Genomic DNA, 17,909 nt, shown 5'->3' on the forward strand with positions numbered 1-17,909 from the left:
TAGATAGATAGATAGATAGATAGATGATAGATAGATGATATAGATAGATAGATAGATGATAGATAGCTAGATGATAAATAGATAGATATGTAGAAGGAATATGCAGAAAGCAGAGCTGTGTGTTGGCTGTGTTGCACAGGCTGTGGCAGGGGTGTCAGGGAGGGGAGGGTCCCTGTCCTGGCTGGCTGTGATGTCCCCATGTCCCTGCAGGCTCTCCGTGCCAGCCTGGCGCGCTGCAGCTGCGACATCAACCCCTCGTGTGCCCTGTGCGGCGCCCGCAGCTCGTCCTCGCTGGACATCCAGTACCATGCCCCTCTGCTGGAGCGCCTCTCCCAGCTGGACTCCTGCATCCATCCTGTCCTGTCATTCCCAGACGGTGAGCTCGGCTCCTGGGGGGTTCTGGGGGGTCCTGGGGGATCCTGGGGTGTCCTGGGGTGTCCTGGGGATCCTGGGGTGTCCTGGGGTGTTCTGGGGGATCCTGGGGTGTCCTGGGGGGTCCTGGGGGGCCACAGGGACTGCTTGGAGGCACCCTGGGCTTGCAGGGGAGGTGCAGATCTGCTTGGGTACCAGCAGAGCTGTTCATCTGCAGGTGTTTTTAGATGAGAGCACTGACTGGAGCAGGAGGGTCTGGGAAATGTTACTTTAGTGGGCTCTGCTGTGGTTTGGGAATCTCCACCTGGAGCCTCACGGTGGGGACACGAAGCAGTGCCTGGAGTCCTTCCTGGGACCTGGCTCTGGGGTCTTTGGGGCTCTAAACCACCTGAGAAAGATTTGTTTCCAGAGTTTGTCCATCTGTATTAAATGATTTGTGGAGTGGTTTGTCACAGGAAATCCTTTTGACCTCGTGAGGAATTGAGAATGATCTTCCATGGTTCAGTAGGCACAGCAAGAAGGGATGTTCTCGTTAGGACACTCAATTTCCTGTCTTACAGCTTCAGGGTTAATCATCATTAAGTGCAATAATTAACCAACCCTGACCCTGGGCTATTCACAGATTTCATGTGTAGGGACTTTTCCCAAGGGAAGAGTTTCCAGAGTCTTCTTGAGCTGGTGTTTTTATTGGGAGGGTTGGGCAGTGCAGGGGTCACAGTGGTTCCTGCCACTGCTCCAGGTGTGAAACTGTGGCTGCCCCATCCTGGGAAGTGTCCAGGGCCAGGCTGGACGGGGCTTGGAGCGAGCTGGGGCAGTGTCAGGAGTCCCTGGCCAGGCCAGGCTGGGGTTCTGGGGCTGGGGGAAGGTGTGAGCCTGGCTTCCCTGGGGGTGTCAGGTCTGGGGGAAGTCACTGGGCTGATGGCTGTGCTTGGGTTTAAATTCCAGCTTTTCACAAGCTTCACGTGACAGAAGGAAGTGCAGGGAGTGTCTGGGAGCAATTAATGTGGCCTCTTTCATTAGCACTATATTTAAACCAGACTAAAATAGTAAATTGGTGCTATTTTTAGCTAGATCCCTCCCCTCCCAAAGACACAGCTCTGATCAGGAGTGCTCAAGGAACTTAATGAACTCCTGAAGCAGGAATTTATTTTCTGTTTTCACAGCACTTGTGATCCTCTGTAGTGCTAATTCAAATATCCTGGGAAGTGGGGAGACAACCTGTTGGGTGCTGTTGCAGCAGAGACACCAGGCAAATTATCCCATGTTCTTCCCATTTTCAGGGCTCCCTGCAGCCACTCACAGGGCAGAAGATCCATTCTGGCTGCATGAGATTAAAAAACTTTGGATTTAAAACTAATTGTTGTAAAGCTGAAAACACCTGTACAGAAATACCCATTTTCCCCCACTGGGGAACTTTCTTTATTCAGTCATGCTTAGTGCAGGTTGGTTTTTGGGAGGGGGTGATTCCCCTCCCAAGCAAAGGCAGGTGATTTGTTGCTGTGGGGCAGTTGCTGGTGCTGTTGGAGGTGTCAGGGTGCTGCTGTGCTCACTGAGGATTCCTGCTGGCTGCAGCAGGCTGCAGCTCTGAGCATGTGCTGACTTTCACTTTGAGCTGTCTCCAGTGCCAGCCAGGATCTCCAGAGCAGTTTGCCAAGGGCAGAACTGCCAGGCACTGCAGGAGGAAAAGATCATTTATACATTTTATTCATTGTTCCCCTGGCAGGCAGGACAGATGCAGCGAGGCCTTTAACCCCTGCCAGAGCTTTGTCCCGTTGTGTCCCCTTGCTGTCAGGGTGGTGTGGGGTTTGGTGTTTTTCTGCTTGGTTTGATTTCTCGCTGGCGTTTCTGGGTGATGTAATAACCTTGGAGGGAGGATGAGCGCTGTGCTCACTGTGGTTGCCATCTGCCGGTCCCTGGGAGCCCTGCACTGCTTCTCCAGCAGCAGGGGCAGGAGGCATGTGCCGCTTGTGCACGGACTCTGCTGCCAGCAGGGCAGGGCCAAAGCAGCAAAGAACTCTCTTTCTGCTGACAAGGTTTGGTCTTGGCCTTGTCCCCCTCCCTTCAAACCGTCCCCTCCTTCCACAGATGGTGTGGGATGGGAACTGGGAGGAGAAGGCAAAGGATGAGCAGAGAGCAGAGGCTGTTTTCCCCAGGTCTGACCATTCCAGTGGCTGGCAGCATCCCTGAAGGACTGGCCTGGCCCCTCCACGTTTTCTGGAGCGTGTCCCCAGAAGCCAGCAGTGATGGCCAAAGAACAATCAGCCAGGAGCTCCTCTTGGGGCCTCTCAGGTGTGGTCACACACAGCTGCTCATGGCTGAGATTCCACACCAGGCAGATTAACGTGCTGCAGTACCTGGTTGGCTTCTGGCTTGACTTGGAATTGAGGATTTAGGCTGAATTTCTCTCTTCCAGCCCAGATTTTGGTGCTGAGATACCTCAGATTCTTGGAAGTCAGATCTGAGGTAGCACCACATGAGGGACCTTCAGAGGTGAAGACACACAAGTTTTCTGACAAAGAAAACATTTTTCTCCTGCCAGGATATGCTTGGGCTGCGACTCCTGTAGGAATATCCTGTTCACAAAGACCTGCTAGGACCTATTGCAGGTCCTTCCTGAATGTGAGCAGATGTAGGGAAGCCTGGGTCTGACAGTCTGTGCTTGCCTGTTCCTCGGGGCTGTTGTCACTGGGGGCACTGGGGGCACTGGGACAGGGGCTCTTTGTTTCATGGTTCATTTGGGTTCCGTGTTCTGTGTCCCCTGCAGATGTGCCGACGAGCCTGCACTTCCAGAGCATGTTGAAATCCCAGTGGCAGAACAAACCCTACGAGAAAACTAAACCTCCCAAAAAGCTGTCTCTGAAGCACAGAGCCCCCGTGCCCCCCAGCCTGGCTGACCCCGCGCGCAAGGACCGCCACAAGCTGGTCAACTCCTTCTTCACCACGGCCAGTAAGTGCTGCCTGCCCGGGCTGCTCACACAGGAGCAGGAGGAGGAGGAGGAGGAGGAGGAGGAGGAGGATGATGCCCTTCAGGTCCCGCTCCCAGGGGTGAGGCAGGGTTATGGCAGGGCTGCAGGTGAGGTGTGTGCAGGTGCAGCTCAGCTTTGTAGGGACCTTCTCGTGCTCGGTGTCGCCGTGCCCACAGCAGTGCCACAGGTCTGAGCACCCCCACGGTGTGGACAATTTGTGGAGCTGGAAAACTCTGCCCGAGCCTCCTGTGCCAGCAGAAAGAGAGGTGGAAACGGGCATTTCATAGCTCTTTCTCTGTTCCCCTCCTCAGAGCGCTCCCATCAAAAAGCCCAAGCAGACAAGGCACACAGGCCGCCTTTAGACGATTTTTCGGCCGTGTCCAAGGCCGAGAGAGCGCCAGAGCGCTCTGCCCAGCCTCCTGCCTTTGACAAAAAGCGATTGCGAGACTGCTCATCTGAGAGGAGTGAAGGTAGGCCCCCAGGGGCAGGTGTCTCGGGGGGAGCTTGGGCTTTGCTGCATCCCCAGCCTCTCTGCCCCAGAGAAGGGGGCACGCACTGCTTTGGGCCGAGCCGCCACCGCAGCAATGCCTCGTGTGCTCTAACCCGCTTCTTCCCCAGGGCAGCCCCCTCGGAAGGCGCTTCTCTTTCCTGCAGAGCTGCTCAGCACCGGCCCTTTCTGGTGCTCATGGTCCTCTCCTCTCCACCACCGCCCTCGGCTGGGTTGGGTTTGTTGCTAACGCTGTTGTTCATTTTCTCCCGTCCTGTGCAGTGCTGAAGCATCACACGGACGTCGCTGGCCCGAGCTACCTGTCAGCAGCTGTGACCCCCTCCCCTCACAGCCCCATAGCTCGGCAGCTCTCCACCTCCTCCGAGGGCTCAGCTCCTGCCAGCTCCTCTTCCCAGGGCACCTCTGGCACTGCTGTGAGTATCTGCTGCCTTCTGGGGGGGTTCAGCCCCATCGTGGGGGCTCAGCTCTCACACACATTTGGGGCTGGGGACTGCTCAGTGTTGGTCTTGCCACGCTGGCCTTAGTGGCTGTTGGATCTGTTGGCTGTGCAGAGCCAGGCAGCTGCAGTTCCAGGTTCACCATCAGCTGGGCAGCTGCTGGTGAATATTCCCGTGCCCAGCAGTCCCTTGGCTGTGGTCCACACCCAGATTTTGGTTTCTGAATCAGTGTGGCCAGGAGAAGAGCTGAGCTCCCGCTGGGACAGCTCCCCTCGGTGCCACAGGGCCAGGGCACAGCCATGGTGGTGACCTTCCCCTGAAGTCTCTGAGCTCAGACCGTCATCTGAGACACACTCAGACTCCCACACTGCTTGAGGATGGCAGGATGTGGGATCTTCCTGAGCTGTGTCAGAACCAAAACTCCCACCAGACACCATCACCCTCCCAGGCCCACGTTAGCAGAAGCCCTCCAGTGAACAACTGAATTCTGCTGAGCTCACAGGTGTCCCAGTGAAGAATCTGCCTTCTGTCTGTTCAAAATACCCATCTGGTAGTTTGGGCCAAAGCCTGAGCTGGAGGTGACGTGGGACAGCAGAGCAGGACTCCTTGAACCCCCTGCTCCAGGCTTGTTGCTGTGGGGTTCTGGGTCCTTCACTGCAGAATTCAGTTGTTCCATCAGCAGCTGTGACATCAGCATCAGGAGAACCCAGGGCTGGTTCAGCTTGAGTGTGCTTGGTGTTTTGGAGGGGAGGCCAGCCCATCTCAGCAGCCCTGACACCTCGAAGAGGCCTTGGCTCTGCACACACCCACCCTGGGTTTCTCTTGTAGCTTTTGCAAGCTCGTTCAGAAATGAAAGATGAAGAGGTTTCCCTCCCCCAGCAAGAGGATTGCAGGCTCTGGGCTCCAGGCTCTGGGCTCAGGGCTGGAGCTCCTCCTGTGTTCAGGCGTCCCAGGCAGCTGCGGGTCCGTGTGTGCTCCCCTCCAAAGGGTCAATCCTCACTCTGGGCAGCCACACCTTGGGGTTTGGGTTTCCTTGCTCCTGGGGCAGATTTGGGGTTGGGAGGAGAACTTGGAGCAAGCAGGAGGGGAACTCTAGTGTGGTGCAGATTGATGTTGGCTCTGAAGTGTCTGTAGGTCAGACAAGATCATTCTGTCCTCTGTCCATCAGTGACTCCCACATGCCAGACCCCACATCCCTTTCTCTCGTGGTTCTTGTGTTGCAGCAGCCGAGGAGGAGGAGGGGAGAGAGCTCCTTTGACATAAACAACATCGTCATCCCCATGTCCGTGGCTGCCACGACCCGCGTGGAGAAGCTGCAGTACAAGGAGATCCTCACCCCCAGGTACTGCCCCGAGGGAAGGAAAGCAGGAGGAAGGGAAAGGTTTCAAAGCTGATCATTGCATTGCTGGGGACTGCTGAGGTTGGGGGTTTCCTCTGAGGGTCCCTTGGCCATCAAAGCCCAGCTCAGTCTCTGCTCAGTTTAAAGTCAGTCCTGGTTGTCTCCTTGTCTTGCTGCTGAGCCAAAGGTGCCAGTGGTTTCCCAGCTCTGCAGACACCTGGGCTGGTTAACCTCGCAGTTCTGCCTCTTCCAACTTCACTCTGGCTTCCTCCTGCTTCCTCTGTCCTTGGGAAGCTTCAGCTGTGCTACCAGGCCACCAGGGAGCTCTGGTGCTCCACACTGAGCCCGAGAGTGTTGCTCCTCGTGGCAGAGTGGAATTTCCCTTTCCCAAAAGCCAGTGTTGGGTGGGGAGGGGGATGTGCAGCTGGTTCTGGCTGTGCCCTGAGTGATGCCCGTGGTGGTTGTGTTGCAGCTGGCGTGAAGTTGATATCAGTGCTCTGAAAGCCAACCCTGAGGAGGACAACGAGGAGGTAAGAAGGGTTTTAATTTCCAGTTCATGTGGGATGAGGCTGGTGGGGACTGAGCAGTGTCTGTAGAGGAAACAGAGGCAGGGACCTCAGCAGGGCACCAAGAGCTGGTGTTGGTTCCTGTACAGGGCTGCCAGAGCTCCAGGAGCATTTGGACAAGGCTGTTGGGTGTGGGATGGGACTGTCTGTGCAGGACCAGGAGCTGCACTGGATGATCCCTGTGGGTCCCTTCCAGCTCAGGACATTCTAAATTCTCTGTGCCACTAGTGCTGGCAGAACTGTACAGAGATGGTTGTTTGAAAGGAGAAAGCTCTGAGCGAGCCCTGTGCCTCCCCTTGCAGGTTGAGGACTTGTCAGATTCGGCCTTCGCTGCTCGGCACGGGAAGTGTGAGGAGATGGAGCGAGCGCGGTGGCTCTGGAGCACGAGCGTCCCCCCGCAGCGCCGGGGCAGCAGGTACAGCCCTGCCCTCATCCCAGCGCTGGGACGCTCCTGGCAGCAGGAGGTGACTCCCAAAAACGCTTGAAAGCGGTGCTGGTGTTGAAAGTTTGGCGCCGTGCAGCTGGAGGAGCCCGTGTGGGAGCGGGACACGGGTGCCTGGGTGGGATGAAGCTGCAGCCGCTGTGCTGGACACAGCTGCACCCTCAGGAGCCAGGGACGTGCTGTGCCAGCCCAGCAGTCCAGGGAAAGGCACTGGGCTTGTGATGGCATCGTTCCTGCAGGATCAGGGACAGTCACTGGACAACTCTGTTCCCTTTCTGCTGGGTCTTTATGAGTGGGTGTCCAAAAGCAGAACTGTTTGCAGCTGTTGGTCTCATCATAAACCTGCACAAGGAGAGATTTGCTCTTCTCGGTTCCATCACTGAGGCTTTGGTTGCCTGGAGTCACTTTGTTCTGGGGCAGAGACGCTGCAGAGCCCCAGCTCTGTCACTGCCCTCGGAGCTGTTGTGGTTTGGGTCAGTGCCTGAGCTGCCATCAGGGGTTCTGTGTCAGATGCCACTTGTGCTGCTGCTGCTGCCGTTTCCAGCTGCAGTTCCACTGCTCCTGGGATGTTTTGCTGTTTCTTTAGCCCATTTCTTACATCTGAAATCCTTGATGTCTGCTCGCTGTTGCAGTTCATCTTGGAGAGCTGCACATGGATTTGCAAACTCAGTTTTGTTTGTACTCTGCTTGTAGCCTGTGGGTTTTTATCTGGACTCTGTGTTGGGGCTCAGAGTTCTGTAATTCTTGGTTGAAATCTGAGATCTTGGGGTTTCACCGTGCTCCTCCCACTCCCAGCTGCTGAAATTACTGCATTTCCAGCATTGCTGATTCCCTGTGCTCAGTCCCTGAGCCACTGCCAGGGGTCTCCAGGTGTGAGGAGGGGGAAACACTTTGAAGTGTCTTGGTTTCATGAGGAGCCTCTCATCACGGTGTTTGTGCAGCACTGGAAGCACAGGAGGTGTGTGGGACACAGAACCTGTGGAGAGCAGCGTCCGTGGTGCATCCAGACAGTGGAAATGGGACGGGGATGGGCCTGGGTGGCTTTGGCCTCCGGGCTGTGCCATTCCCTGCTTGTGTTCAGGGCAAAAGGACCCTGGGGTGGGATCAGGCAGCGGTGGGGGAGCACCGCTCACACCCGCTCCTGTCTCAGGTCCTACAGATCAACAGACGGACGGACGACCCCGCAGCTGGGGAACCCCTCGACTCCCCAGCCGGCATCCCCTGAGGTGGGCAACTACCACTCGCACTTGGAGCTGTCCCACAGCCACTCCCCACGCAGCCCCATCAGCCCCGAACTGCTCTGTGCCCCCCTGACGCCGCTGTCCCGGGACTCTCTGCGGCTCCTGTCCAGCGAGGACACGCGTTGCTCCACGCCCGAGGCCGGCCCGGACGAGCAGGTGGGTTCTGCTGACCCCGGCGTGGGGAGGGGGCTCTGAGCTCTGAGCTCTGAGCTCTGAGCCCCGGCTCCGTGCAGGGACTCGGCACGGGAGGCTTTTGCGGGGATTTTCGGTGACGCGGTTCTCTCTCCCCGCAGGCCGTGCAGCCCTGGGAGCGCCGCACCTTCCCGCTCTCCTACGACCCCCGGACGGAGTGCGAGGACCAGCCCGACCCCCAGGACCGGCTGTCGCGCTGCACCCGCCGCACCTCGGGCAGCAAATCCTCCCGGGAATGCGATGGCACTTCGGCTTCGCCCGGCCTGGCCAGCCTCAAGAGCCGAAACCCGCTGGCCCCCCCTTCCTCCTCCTCTTCCTCCTCTTCCTCCTCCTCCTCCTCCTCCTCCTCCTCCTCCTCCTGCTCCGCAGTCCTGCGGCCAGCGCACAGATAGAGACACACGGGGAGACATGAGCAAACCAACACACAGAACTAACTCTTGGCATTAAAGCTTCCAAAATCTGCGTTTGATATTCAAACATCCTGCCGGGAATTTTCACAGTTTTTAGTGAATTTAAGGAGTTTAGAAACTGTTTTTTGTTTTCTTTTTTTTTTTTTTTTTCCTTTGTTTTCTTTTCTTTTTTCTTTTTTCTTTTATTTTTTTCCTTCTCCGTGTTTCCTCGTCACATGAATGACCCCCAGATTCCTCCCAGTGGAGTGAAGCCTCGGGAGGGGAGCAGCCCACCAGACCCCCTCCCCTTTCCTCCCTCCTTTAGGTGTATAAAACTAGAGCACAGGATTTAGCTGACTAGCAGATTTCGGGGATAGTTTTTCCCAACAAAAGGGTGTCGTTTTCTCTTAACCCACTCCCCCCACCCTGAAAGGTTTTAGTGGAGTGAAATTAGTGGTGAAAAGTGATGTCTTGGGATTGCAACCTTCACTGTCTGGCTGTCCTCACCTGCAGAGTGCCCACCTGCACTTCCACCCTCCTGGATTTTCCTGCCCCAGGTTGTAGTTCCAGGTATCCCAAGGGGGTTTCTGTTCCTCCCTGATCCTCCCTCTGCCCCTGGGGACACCTTCCCCTTCCTTCTCCCCTGGTTTGGAGCAGTGGCGGTTCCCAGCAGGGGGAAAGGAGGGATCTCGTGTGCGCTGCCCGCTCGGCTCGGCGTGGCAGGGGTGGGAGCAGGAGCAGAACTGCCGGGGCCCTTGGATGGCCCTGGGGTGAGGCTGTGCAGCTGGGACGGGGCTGTGGCCAGGGCTGGAGTTGTGGGCCGGGGTCCCGCGGGTGGGTTTGTGCCAGACAAGGGGGATCAGAGAGGGAAGGATGGAGGCAGGAGGAGGCTCCTGGGGGATCGGGGTCATCCCGAACCCGCGTGGGGTCACCACAGCTTCGCTCCACTCCCGCACCGTCCCGGCACCGGGGTCGGTTCCGTTTCGTTTCCGGGCGCTGGCGGCGCCCGCTCCTGACAGGTTTTTGAGTTTGTTCCTCCCCGTCCCCTCCCGCCCGGTCCCGCACCCGCAGTGATCCCGGACCCCACGCGCCGGCCCCATCCGTAACGCTTCCCGGTCCTGACGGTGTGGCTCCTGGGCCTGTCCTGTTGCTAGCATTGTGCCTGTCTTATGTATAATCACATCACCAAAAAAAAACGGAAAAAAAAAATACAAAGGACTTTTTTTTTTTTTCCATTTTGTAATCGTAAAGAAATAGTCGCTGAACTGCTTCATGGTCGGGGTTTTCACAATTTTCAACATGATCTCGTGGTTTTGGTTCTGTTCTAGTTTAAGGGATCCGTCATTGTTTCTTTAAAACAAAAACCCAACAAACAGCGCTACCATATCCCTCTGCAGAAGTGCTTTTCTATTTATAAGGTTGAAAATTCTGAATAACCCTTTTAGCATTATAAAAACCACACAAAAAAAAAACCCACCTTGTATTTTGTAAATATTTTCTTTTCCTGCTTTGAGCTGTGTAATGTCCTTGTTATATAGAAATGCTTTTCTTCCGAGAAGCTGATCTTTGTTAATGTCTTGATTCTGTTGGCAAAGCACAAATGTGCTTATAAAAAAAAAAAAAAGAAGAAAAGATTAAAAAAAAATTTAAAATGTAATATTCCATTTGATGAGTGTGAAACACTGGGCTGGGACAGGGAAGGGCCCTCAGTGCCCTCGGATCAGCTCCTTCCCTCCTGTGTGATGCTCTTTTCCAGCAGTTACAGCCAGCAAGAGGAGGAGCCCCCGGGCTGGGGGTTATTTTACATTTCTGGGGTTAATTGGGTGCTGCTGGTTCTCTTCCAGGGACTGCTGTGTTCTTCCCGGCTCCGCCAGGCAAGGTCACCCCCCCTGCACCCTCTGAGCCCCAGGACAGGTGTGGGAGTGTGAAGGGGAAAGGAGGAACTGCAGAGCAGTCTCTGCCCCTCTGTGCTGGCCCAGCCGGGGATTCTGTGGACGGATCCCCCACCCCACGTCCCCCCGTGCAAAAGAGGTGCCAATTCCCATTATCGTAGTAATGACTTTATTTCCAAATTCACTTTTACGGCAACAGTGTAAACCAGTTGTTAAACACACGATACACTATGGACACCCACAGACAGAAGCTAAGCTAGAATGATACACTGAGATCAAACCTTCCCTCCCCTCCCCGGCGCAGCCGACACCACGCAGGCTGGCACCGACCTTTGCTAACAGGCAGAATTTTTTTTGGAGTGCAGAAATACGATTTTTTAAATTTTTTTTTCTTCAAATCAGTGCCAGTTTTAACCCTTTTCAGACCCAGGATGTGTGTGGAGTAAAGGAAAAACCGGGCTCGGGTTGTCCGGCTGCTCACAGGGACCCTCAGGCCTGGGTTTGAAGGCAGGGTTGGGGCAGGGGACGTGGCTCGGGCTGCTGGAGGGGACAGCGGGTGACACTGTGGATGTAAAGGGCTGCCCTGGCACCCCACAGCCCCCGGAGGGACGACAGCGGGGGCTGAGGACACTCACAGGAGGAAGGGGTCGCTCACTGGAGCTCGGTGCGCACAAAGGACATCCCAGCCCGGGCTGCACGGAGGGGACAGGGGTGGCACAGGACAGGCGAGCTCAGCTACCCCGTCCTGCAGCCGGCAGGGGTGAGGAGCTGATGCTTTGAGGGCTCTCCCAACTTGCTCGTTCTACAAAGGACAAAAACCGCGGCGGCTCCTACAGCGCTACAGAGTCGGGGACGGAGCACAGAGTCTTACAATCATGGAGTCAAGTGAACGGAGCGAGTGACAAGCTGGACATGGTGGTGGTGCTGGACCAGCCTCTCCCCAGCAATAAAGCAGCACCTGGGGCTGCAGAGAGAAGGGTTGGGCCCCCCAAACCATCCCCATCCCCGGCCAGGCCGGCAGCTGCCCAGCCCTGCGGGATGGGAGCGTGTCCTGTCCTGGAGGAACTGCTGCTCTCACAGCCTTGGTGGCACCCAGCCACCACCCCAAGGACAACCAGGGGCCCTGACCCCCCGCCAGCCCTGTCAGAGCAGGATTCCAGCCCTTGGGAAAGCGCGGCTTTCCCTGCAGCACAGCCCGGGGCTGCGGCCCCAGCAGGGCCCCTCTGCCCTCCCCGCTGTGCCCACGGAGCTGCACCGGCGGCATCTCGGCCTCTTTGGTTGAAGAGGGAAGGGGCAGGTGGGGATGGCCACAGGACCCCCTCGTGCTCCCCAGAGAGCCACAGGGGAACAAAAGCAGCCAAAGAATGAACTCGACTGGCTCCTGTCCCCGAGCGCTGCCGGGGCTGTGTGAGGGGGGAGACGCTGCCAACCCGGGGAGCGCCCGGAAAGGGGGTTCAGTGCCGGGGAGCAGCCGCTGGCCCCGGGCTGGGGGAGCTGCTGCCGCCTCCCCCGCGTCCTCCCGGGGTCTCACCGCTGCCACCGGCACAGCAGAGCCATGGAGCTGCCACCTCCGCCATCGCTGAGCTGACCTTGCAGGGAAAGAAAAAGAACAACCCAAAAATGTCACAAGCTGCACCCAAATCCAGGAGCCATCCCAGCCCTGGAGCTGTGAGTGCCCCTCATCCAAGCTCCCCGGGCAGCCCCCCCGGCAGACATGCGGTGCCGGGCTCCTCCTGCGGCACCCGGGGCCGGCCGAGCTCCCCGGGCCCCGGCTGGGCCGCGGCGGAGCCGGCGCGGGGCAGCTCAAAACTACTTACAGCATTTATTTTTTAAACACATGCTCATTTATGAAAACAATCACCCTGGCACGGTCCAAGCATATACAGACAAATCTACTCTACGACACGAGGGGCTGCCAAAGGAATGGGGAAAAGCCTCTACTCATCCACTCAGCGGTTCCAGCACAGCCACGGAGAGGGGAACGGCCGTCCGGGACCCTCGGAGCGGGCACCCGGCGTCGCCTGAACTCCAGCTGCCGGAGCTGAGAGCGGGTTAGGGGGTACCTGGCCGTTATCTTCATACACATCTCGGCTTTCGGAAATAAAAACAAAAGGTTTCTTCCAAATCAGCAGGCAAATTTGACGTGGGGAGGGAGGGCACCCCCCCGCAGCCCTGGCTGCGCGCCCGGGACGCGTCCGGCCCGTGGGCCAGCGGCAGGGCACGGGCTGGGCACGGTCACAGCCCCTGCCCGGGAGAGCCACCCGCTGCCCTGTGCTGGTGTGGGGTGCTCGGGTCAGCGTCGTGCTGTGGCCGCCCCTTCCCGGGCTGGGACAGCGAGGGACGCGGCAGGAGCGCGGGGAGCAGGGGACGGGGACGGGCTGTGCGCTCCGAGGAGCAGGGGGAGAGGAGGTTTTGTACCTCATAGTGTCACTGATTTTGAAGTCCTGGAGCTAGAGCTGAATGAACAGTAAAAGCAGGTTAAATCATTAACCAGTTAGGGACGGGGAAGCAGCTGTAAAAGGAACAGAGGAAGAAGGCCAGATTATTATTTTTGTTTCTTTTCTTTTTTGTTTCCTTTCCTTGTCTTCTCTCCTGGTGGCCGCCGTGCCGTGATCACAAGCCCTGCTTGGCCAGCGAGGCGGACACCTCGTCGGCTAGCGTGGCCAGCTGGGGGGAGTCCACCAGGTTGATGCTGCCGGTGGAGGAGACGTTGCTAAGGCGGCGCGGGGAGGCATCTCCGGAGATGGTCGGGGACTTGTAGACGATTTCGGCGCCGTGGTCGGTCTTGGCTTTGGCGTTCTCGCGGAAGGTCAGCTTGTGAGTCTCAATCTGTGAGGGAGAGGAGGGCGGTCAGGGGGGCGCGGCCGCAGAGAGGTGGGAGCGGAGCTCAGAGCACTGAACCGGAGTCCCCAGAGCCCCAGGCCTCGGGCACGGCCCAGGCACCGGCGGGGACAGCAGGACCTGAGCCTCTGGATGCTGCCAGGTCCTCCCCAGGTGAGCTCCTGGGTCCCAGAACGCAGAGGGCACAGCCTGGGCTGCTCCCACTCCCCTGGCAGAGATCCTGGGGGGATGTGGCACGTGAAGCTTCCCCTTCGCCCACGCAGCTGCTCCCAGGAGCCAAACCCCGGTCCCAGTGAGCTGGATCTGGTGTGCTACTTACAGCTGCCCTCCCCAGCCGAGAGCAGGGCTGGGGGCTGGCTCTCCGTGGGGGTGAGTGGCTCCAGCACCAGGGCCTGGAGCCCAGCGGGGTCTGGGCTCGGGGTCCGGGTCTTGTCTTCCTTGCCTTTCTCTCTCTACAGGTGAAGAAACCCGCCCAGGGCAGTGGGGGGGCAAAAAATGCATCAGCAACAAAAAACATGACCCAAGAAATGTCAGCCAGAAGGAAAAAGACAAAAAATAGAGAAAAGAAATAGAAAAATGGGGAGAAAAAGATCTGAAAATCAGGGCCATTCACTGACTCATAGAAAGAAGAGTGGCTGCCTTTGGAGCCAGGGAGGAAAAATCTCCAGGAACAGCAAGGGAGAGCACAGGGACTTGGGCAGAGCACGGAGCACCCGGCTCAGGAGCCAGAGCTCAGCCTGAGGAGCTGCAGTCTGTGAGCCCAAATGTGGATCTGTGTCACAGAGCGAGGAGGAGGCTTGGGAACACGGGAAAGGGGCAGCAGAGCTGGACTCAGTTACAGCCACAGCCTCCCCCAGGCTGGGTTTGGCAGGGCAGGGGCTGAAGTGGTGATGGGTCACGGCCCTGCAAAGAGCAAGTTCTTCAAACTATGGCCCAGTGAATGTGCCAGGATGTGACAGAGCCATCTCTGGAATCACAAAACTGATGGCAAAGGGCTCAGTGAAGCACAGGGGAGGCTGATGCACGGCAGAGAGAAGGGTAAGGAAGTCAAGCGGTCCCGCAGTCAGAGGCCAGCTGGAGGTGAGAGCTGGAGCTGCACAGAGAACACGTGGCCAAGAACAAAGTGCCAAAATACAGGAGCTGAAACAGAACCTTCCCCTCCCATTGAGACAAAAGTGCTGCAAAAACAAGCGAGATAAAAACCACTTTTCCCTGGGGAAGCTGAACCCTGTGTGTCGCCAGGCTGGAGTCTCAGCTCTGTGCTTACCTGGTGTCCTCACCCCCCTGCCTGCTGGGGACTTGGTGGCCTTGAAGCCCAGCTGTGGGTTTGTTTTACTTGGCTAAAACTCACTGAAGTCACCATCAAAGCCTTGGTGGGAACAGCTCAGCCCTAGTTCAGAATTTCCCTGACCCAAGCATCTTTTGTCTTTAAATCCCCCCAAACACTCCCTTCCCTTCACAGAGCCCTCGGTCAGGAAGGAGAAATCACCTTCTGAAGGGCCCGTTTGCTGCAGAGTCACCTGCTCTAAATAAAGCTGAGCCTTTAATGCTCCACTTTCCCTGGGGATCCAACACCTCTGCACTCTGTGTCACAGCAGCAGCACGGCACGGGGCTTGCTGGTGGTGACACTTCACCGTGGGCAGGGTTTGAGACACAAACACCACCTTGAGGGGCAGCAGGAAGCCAGGGGAGCACAGGAGAGGCTGTCCCTGCGTGGTGCTGGCTCTGGTGCCAGCCCGAGGGACAGAGCCAGGCTGGCAGCAGCTCTGCCCAGCACTGCAGCCCTTTACCTTTTTATTGCCTCCTCCAGGAACGTGGCTGATGTTGTCTAGGGACCCGATTTTCGACTGCACCTTATCTTTGAAGTCCAGTTTCTCAGATTTCACCTCCACCTGGCCACCACCTGCAAGTGAGAGGGAGAGGTGGCTCAGGAGCTGGGAACAGCACTCCAGAGCCCCCCGGGACGCTCCAGCCCCGCACCCCCTGCCCCTCTCGGCGCCCCCCGAGCCCGGGGGGTACCTGGTTTGTGATGGATGTTGCCCAGGGAACCACATTTGGATGTCACATGGCTCAGGTCCACCGGTTTGTAAACGATTTGCACCTGCCCGTAGGAGAGAGGAGAAGGGGATGAGCTGGAGGCCAGCACGGGCAGGAGGGGAGGGGGAGCACAACACACGCAGCACCTGAGCTGGACTGCAGGGAGAGGACAGCTCCAGCCCCAGGAGGATTAATGACACCAAAGAAACTCATCAGAAATGGGAGATCATTAATGCCCGTGTGCAGTAGCCTCTTAACATGTCAGCATGCACGAGATCACCTCTCCACAGAGCGGGGAGTAGAGGCAATTTTAAAGTGTTCGAGTGAGAGAGAAAGTGGAGTGGTAATTAATTAAGATTTGCATACACATCATCCAAAAGTAGGAGATATACCAGAGAGAAAATGTAAAAAATAAATACCTTTTCTGGTGTAAAACATAAAGCTTATGTCCACAAAAACTGAAAGAACAGAAATGATCAATGTGCACAGAACTTTTAAAAGAGTGACCAAAATATGCATTTCTGAAAAATGCTGTAACGGAAATAAGGGTTAAAAAAAAAACCAAAAAAAAGAAAAACAAAGAAAAGGCAAAGCAAAGTTTAAATATCTGGAGTTCACATCATAGAAATTAAAATGGCAATCATAAAATACTGAACCACAACCGCATTTTGTGATATTTAAGCTCTGTTTTGATGTGCTTTGCCCAGGATATCTCTGAACGTGGGCTCCAGCATTTCCAGGACCCCCCCGTGCCCAGAGCGCGCGGGGCCGGGGGCACGGACAGAGGGACACGGGACAGACAGAGGGACAGCAGGGGCTCTGCAGGGCAGCAGCCACACACGGGGAGCACCCTGGCACCAGGGACACACAGCAGCTACAGGAGCAGGAGACAAGGGGGGAGAAGAGAGCCCTGGAGCCCACGGGTTACCCCAGAGCCAGGTCTGGGCCAGCTCTGAGGAGAAATGGCATCGGCCACACCCCAGGCTGGCTCTGGGCACACAGCATTTCCCAGGGAGCTTCTGCTGCTGCCCGAGTTCCCCCGGCACCACGGCAGGCCTGGTGCTCTCAGCAGCCCCAGAGGGATGTGCAGCACCAAAGGCAGAGCGGCTGGCTCCTCCAGCAGCCCCACAACAGCACCAAGGGCACTCTGCTCCCCGGCTGAGCACCTGAGGCTGACCCAAAAGCCCCAGGGGAAGGTCCATCCTTCGGTTCTCCCATGGCCCCAGCACCCTCAGTGCCTGTCACAGCCCTCAGCCCACCGGGGAGGCAGGAAAAGGAGGAACGGAGGCTCAGAGCCCTGCTGACCTGCCTTGTCTCCGATGCTCACGCAGACCAAAAGGCACATTTGACAGGAGACAGAGAGGGAGAAAAGCAACCCCTCGGGGTGTGGGAGCACACACAGACGTGGAGACAGCGCTGGGAAAGGTCACACGTGTAACGCACTCAGCCAGGAGAGGAGCTGCATTTGGTTGGAAAGCGGGACACAGACCCAAAAAGGGCAGCTGGTGCCTTTCTAATCCCAGCTGTGACCCTGAAGGGTCTCTCAGCAATTCAGGCACCACTGAGACCTGGGACTGAAAGTCCTCCCGTTTCCAGAACAAGCCATCAGCAATTGGAACTTTCTCCTCTCATTCCCAGTCCCTTTTTTGACAGACAGGACTCCATCATCCCTTCCCATCCTGCTGGGGAGCAGAGAAGGATCCTCCCCGTTTTGGCAAGAAAGGAAAAGGGGAACGGAGTTGTTTTCCTGGGAAACCAGTGCCAGAGACCTGGGGATCCCACCCCTCAGCATCAGCAGCGCTGAGCCCAAAGGCATCCCCTGGGCAGAGCATCCACGGGCTTAAAACCCAGCCAGCGACCCCAGGGAGCAGCAGTTCCCTCTGGAGGCAGCGATGGAGGGGCAGGGGGTGCTGCTGGCAGGGGGGGTAAGTCCCAAAGGCCACTGGGGTCCCCCCAGGGCAGCCCCAGGACCCAGCCCCCTGTGCAGCCACACTCTGCCCCTGCCCGCCTTTGCTTTGCTCCCAGAGCTGCTGCAGGAGGCAAAGGCCGGGGGGTTTTCATTTCTGGCAGGGCCTGGGGAGGGATCACAACACCCAGATGAAAATCCAGGTTATTCTTTACCCAGTGCAGCTGCAAATGCCCACGGTGTGAGCTCTGTAGGGGAAGGGACGAGCTCATCACCAGGCACAGCGCGGAGGATTTGTGGCCAACACCAGCTCCTGGTCCACCACACCCTGGGCAGGACCCAGAGTAAGGAAGAGGAAGAACCATGGAACTGCTTGACAGGGTCTGAGCTCTGCAGAGCAGCTCCTCTGGCCTGTGAAGCGAGTGCAGAGTGACACCAAATTTAGGCCAGAGGTTGCAAACCCAGCTGTGCCCCTGCCAAGCCTTCTGCAAGGCTCAGGTTCTCCTCGTCCACAGAGATCAAAAACAGCCCAAGGAAAATCTCAGACCAGCCCCAGTCACACTGTCTGGGCTCTCAGGGATGTGTCTTCCCTGGTCCAGCATCTTTCCTGGACCCAAACTGCCTCCAGCTGTAAATCCACCAAGCTCTGTGGAGTTTCTCCAGGTTTCTGGCACAGTGACTGAAAGCTGAGTCTGGTATTTTTGTGGGAACAGCTGGAAATGCCAGCATTCAAATCAATTAACCCAACAATACCTCAGGCTCAGCCTCCACGGGCGCTGC

The 17,909-nt window shown here is 57.1% G+C and overlaps 2 protein-coding genes across 28 annotated transcripts in view; one reads left to right on the forward strand and one right to left on the reverse strand.

The window, feature by feature from the left end:
* Window positions 1-10,109, forward strand: part of KANSL1 (KAT8 regulatory NSL complex subunit 1) — a 77,147-nt gene extending 67,038 nt beyond the window's left edge. The window contains exons 7-15 of one of the 3 annotated variants that reach the window (XM_015651263.2): window positions 211-376; window positions 3,137-3,319; window positions 3,650-3,808; window positions 4,108-4,259; window positions 5,510-5,625; window positions 6,095-6,152; window positions 6,491-6,603; window positions 7,781-8,027; window positions 8,165-10,109. In XM_015651263.2, coding sequence (XP_015506749.1) covers window positions 211-376; window positions 3,137-3,319; window positions 3,650-3,808; window positions 4,108-4,259; window positions 5,510-5,625; window positions 6,095-6,152; window positions 6,491-6,603; window positions 7,781-8,027; window positions 8,165-8,455 — 1,485 coding nt within the window. In that variant the 3' untranslated portion in view covers window positions 8,456-10,109. Of the gene's footprint in view, window positions 1-210; window positions 377-3,136; window positions 3,320-3,649; window positions 3,809-4,107; window positions 4,260-5,506; window positions 5,626-6,094; window positions 6,153-6,490; window positions 6,604-7,780; window positions 8,028-8,164 lie in introns of all 3 variants that reach the window. The other 2 variants (XM_015651262.2, XM_015651264.2) reach the window with 2 other exon arrangements.
* Window positions 10,110-10,496: 387 nt separating this feature from the next.
* MAPT (microtubule associated protein tau) overlaps window positions 10,497-17,909 on the reverse strand; it is a 40,989-nt gene continuing 33,576 nt past the window's right edge. For 21 of the 25 annotated variants that reach the window (XM_019009070.2, XM_015651277.2, XM_019009077.2 and 18 more), the window contains 3 exons: window positions 15,206-15,287; window positions 14,977-15,089; window positions 10,497-13,173 (listed from right to left, as the gene is read on the reverse strand). In XM_019009070.2, coding sequence (XP_018864615.1) covers window positions 12,958-13,173; window positions 14,977-15,089; window positions 15,206-15,287 — 411 coding nt within the window. In that variant the 3' untranslated portion in view covers window positions 10,497-12,957. Of the gene's footprint in view, window positions 13,174-13,504; window positions 13,638-14,976; window positions 15,090-15,205; window positions 15,682-17,909 lie in introns of those variants that run through there. The other 4 variants (XM_019009059.2, XR_002002477.2, XR_002002478.1 and 1 more) reach the window with 4 other exon arrangements.

The sequence above is a fragment of the Parus major genome, chromosome 27, assembly GCF_001522545.3.
Source record: "Parus major isolate Abel chromosome 27, Parus_major1.1, whole genome shotgun sequence".
NCBI classification, from domain to species: Eukaryota; Metazoa; Chordata; class Aves; order Passeriformes; family Paridae; genus Parus; species Parus major.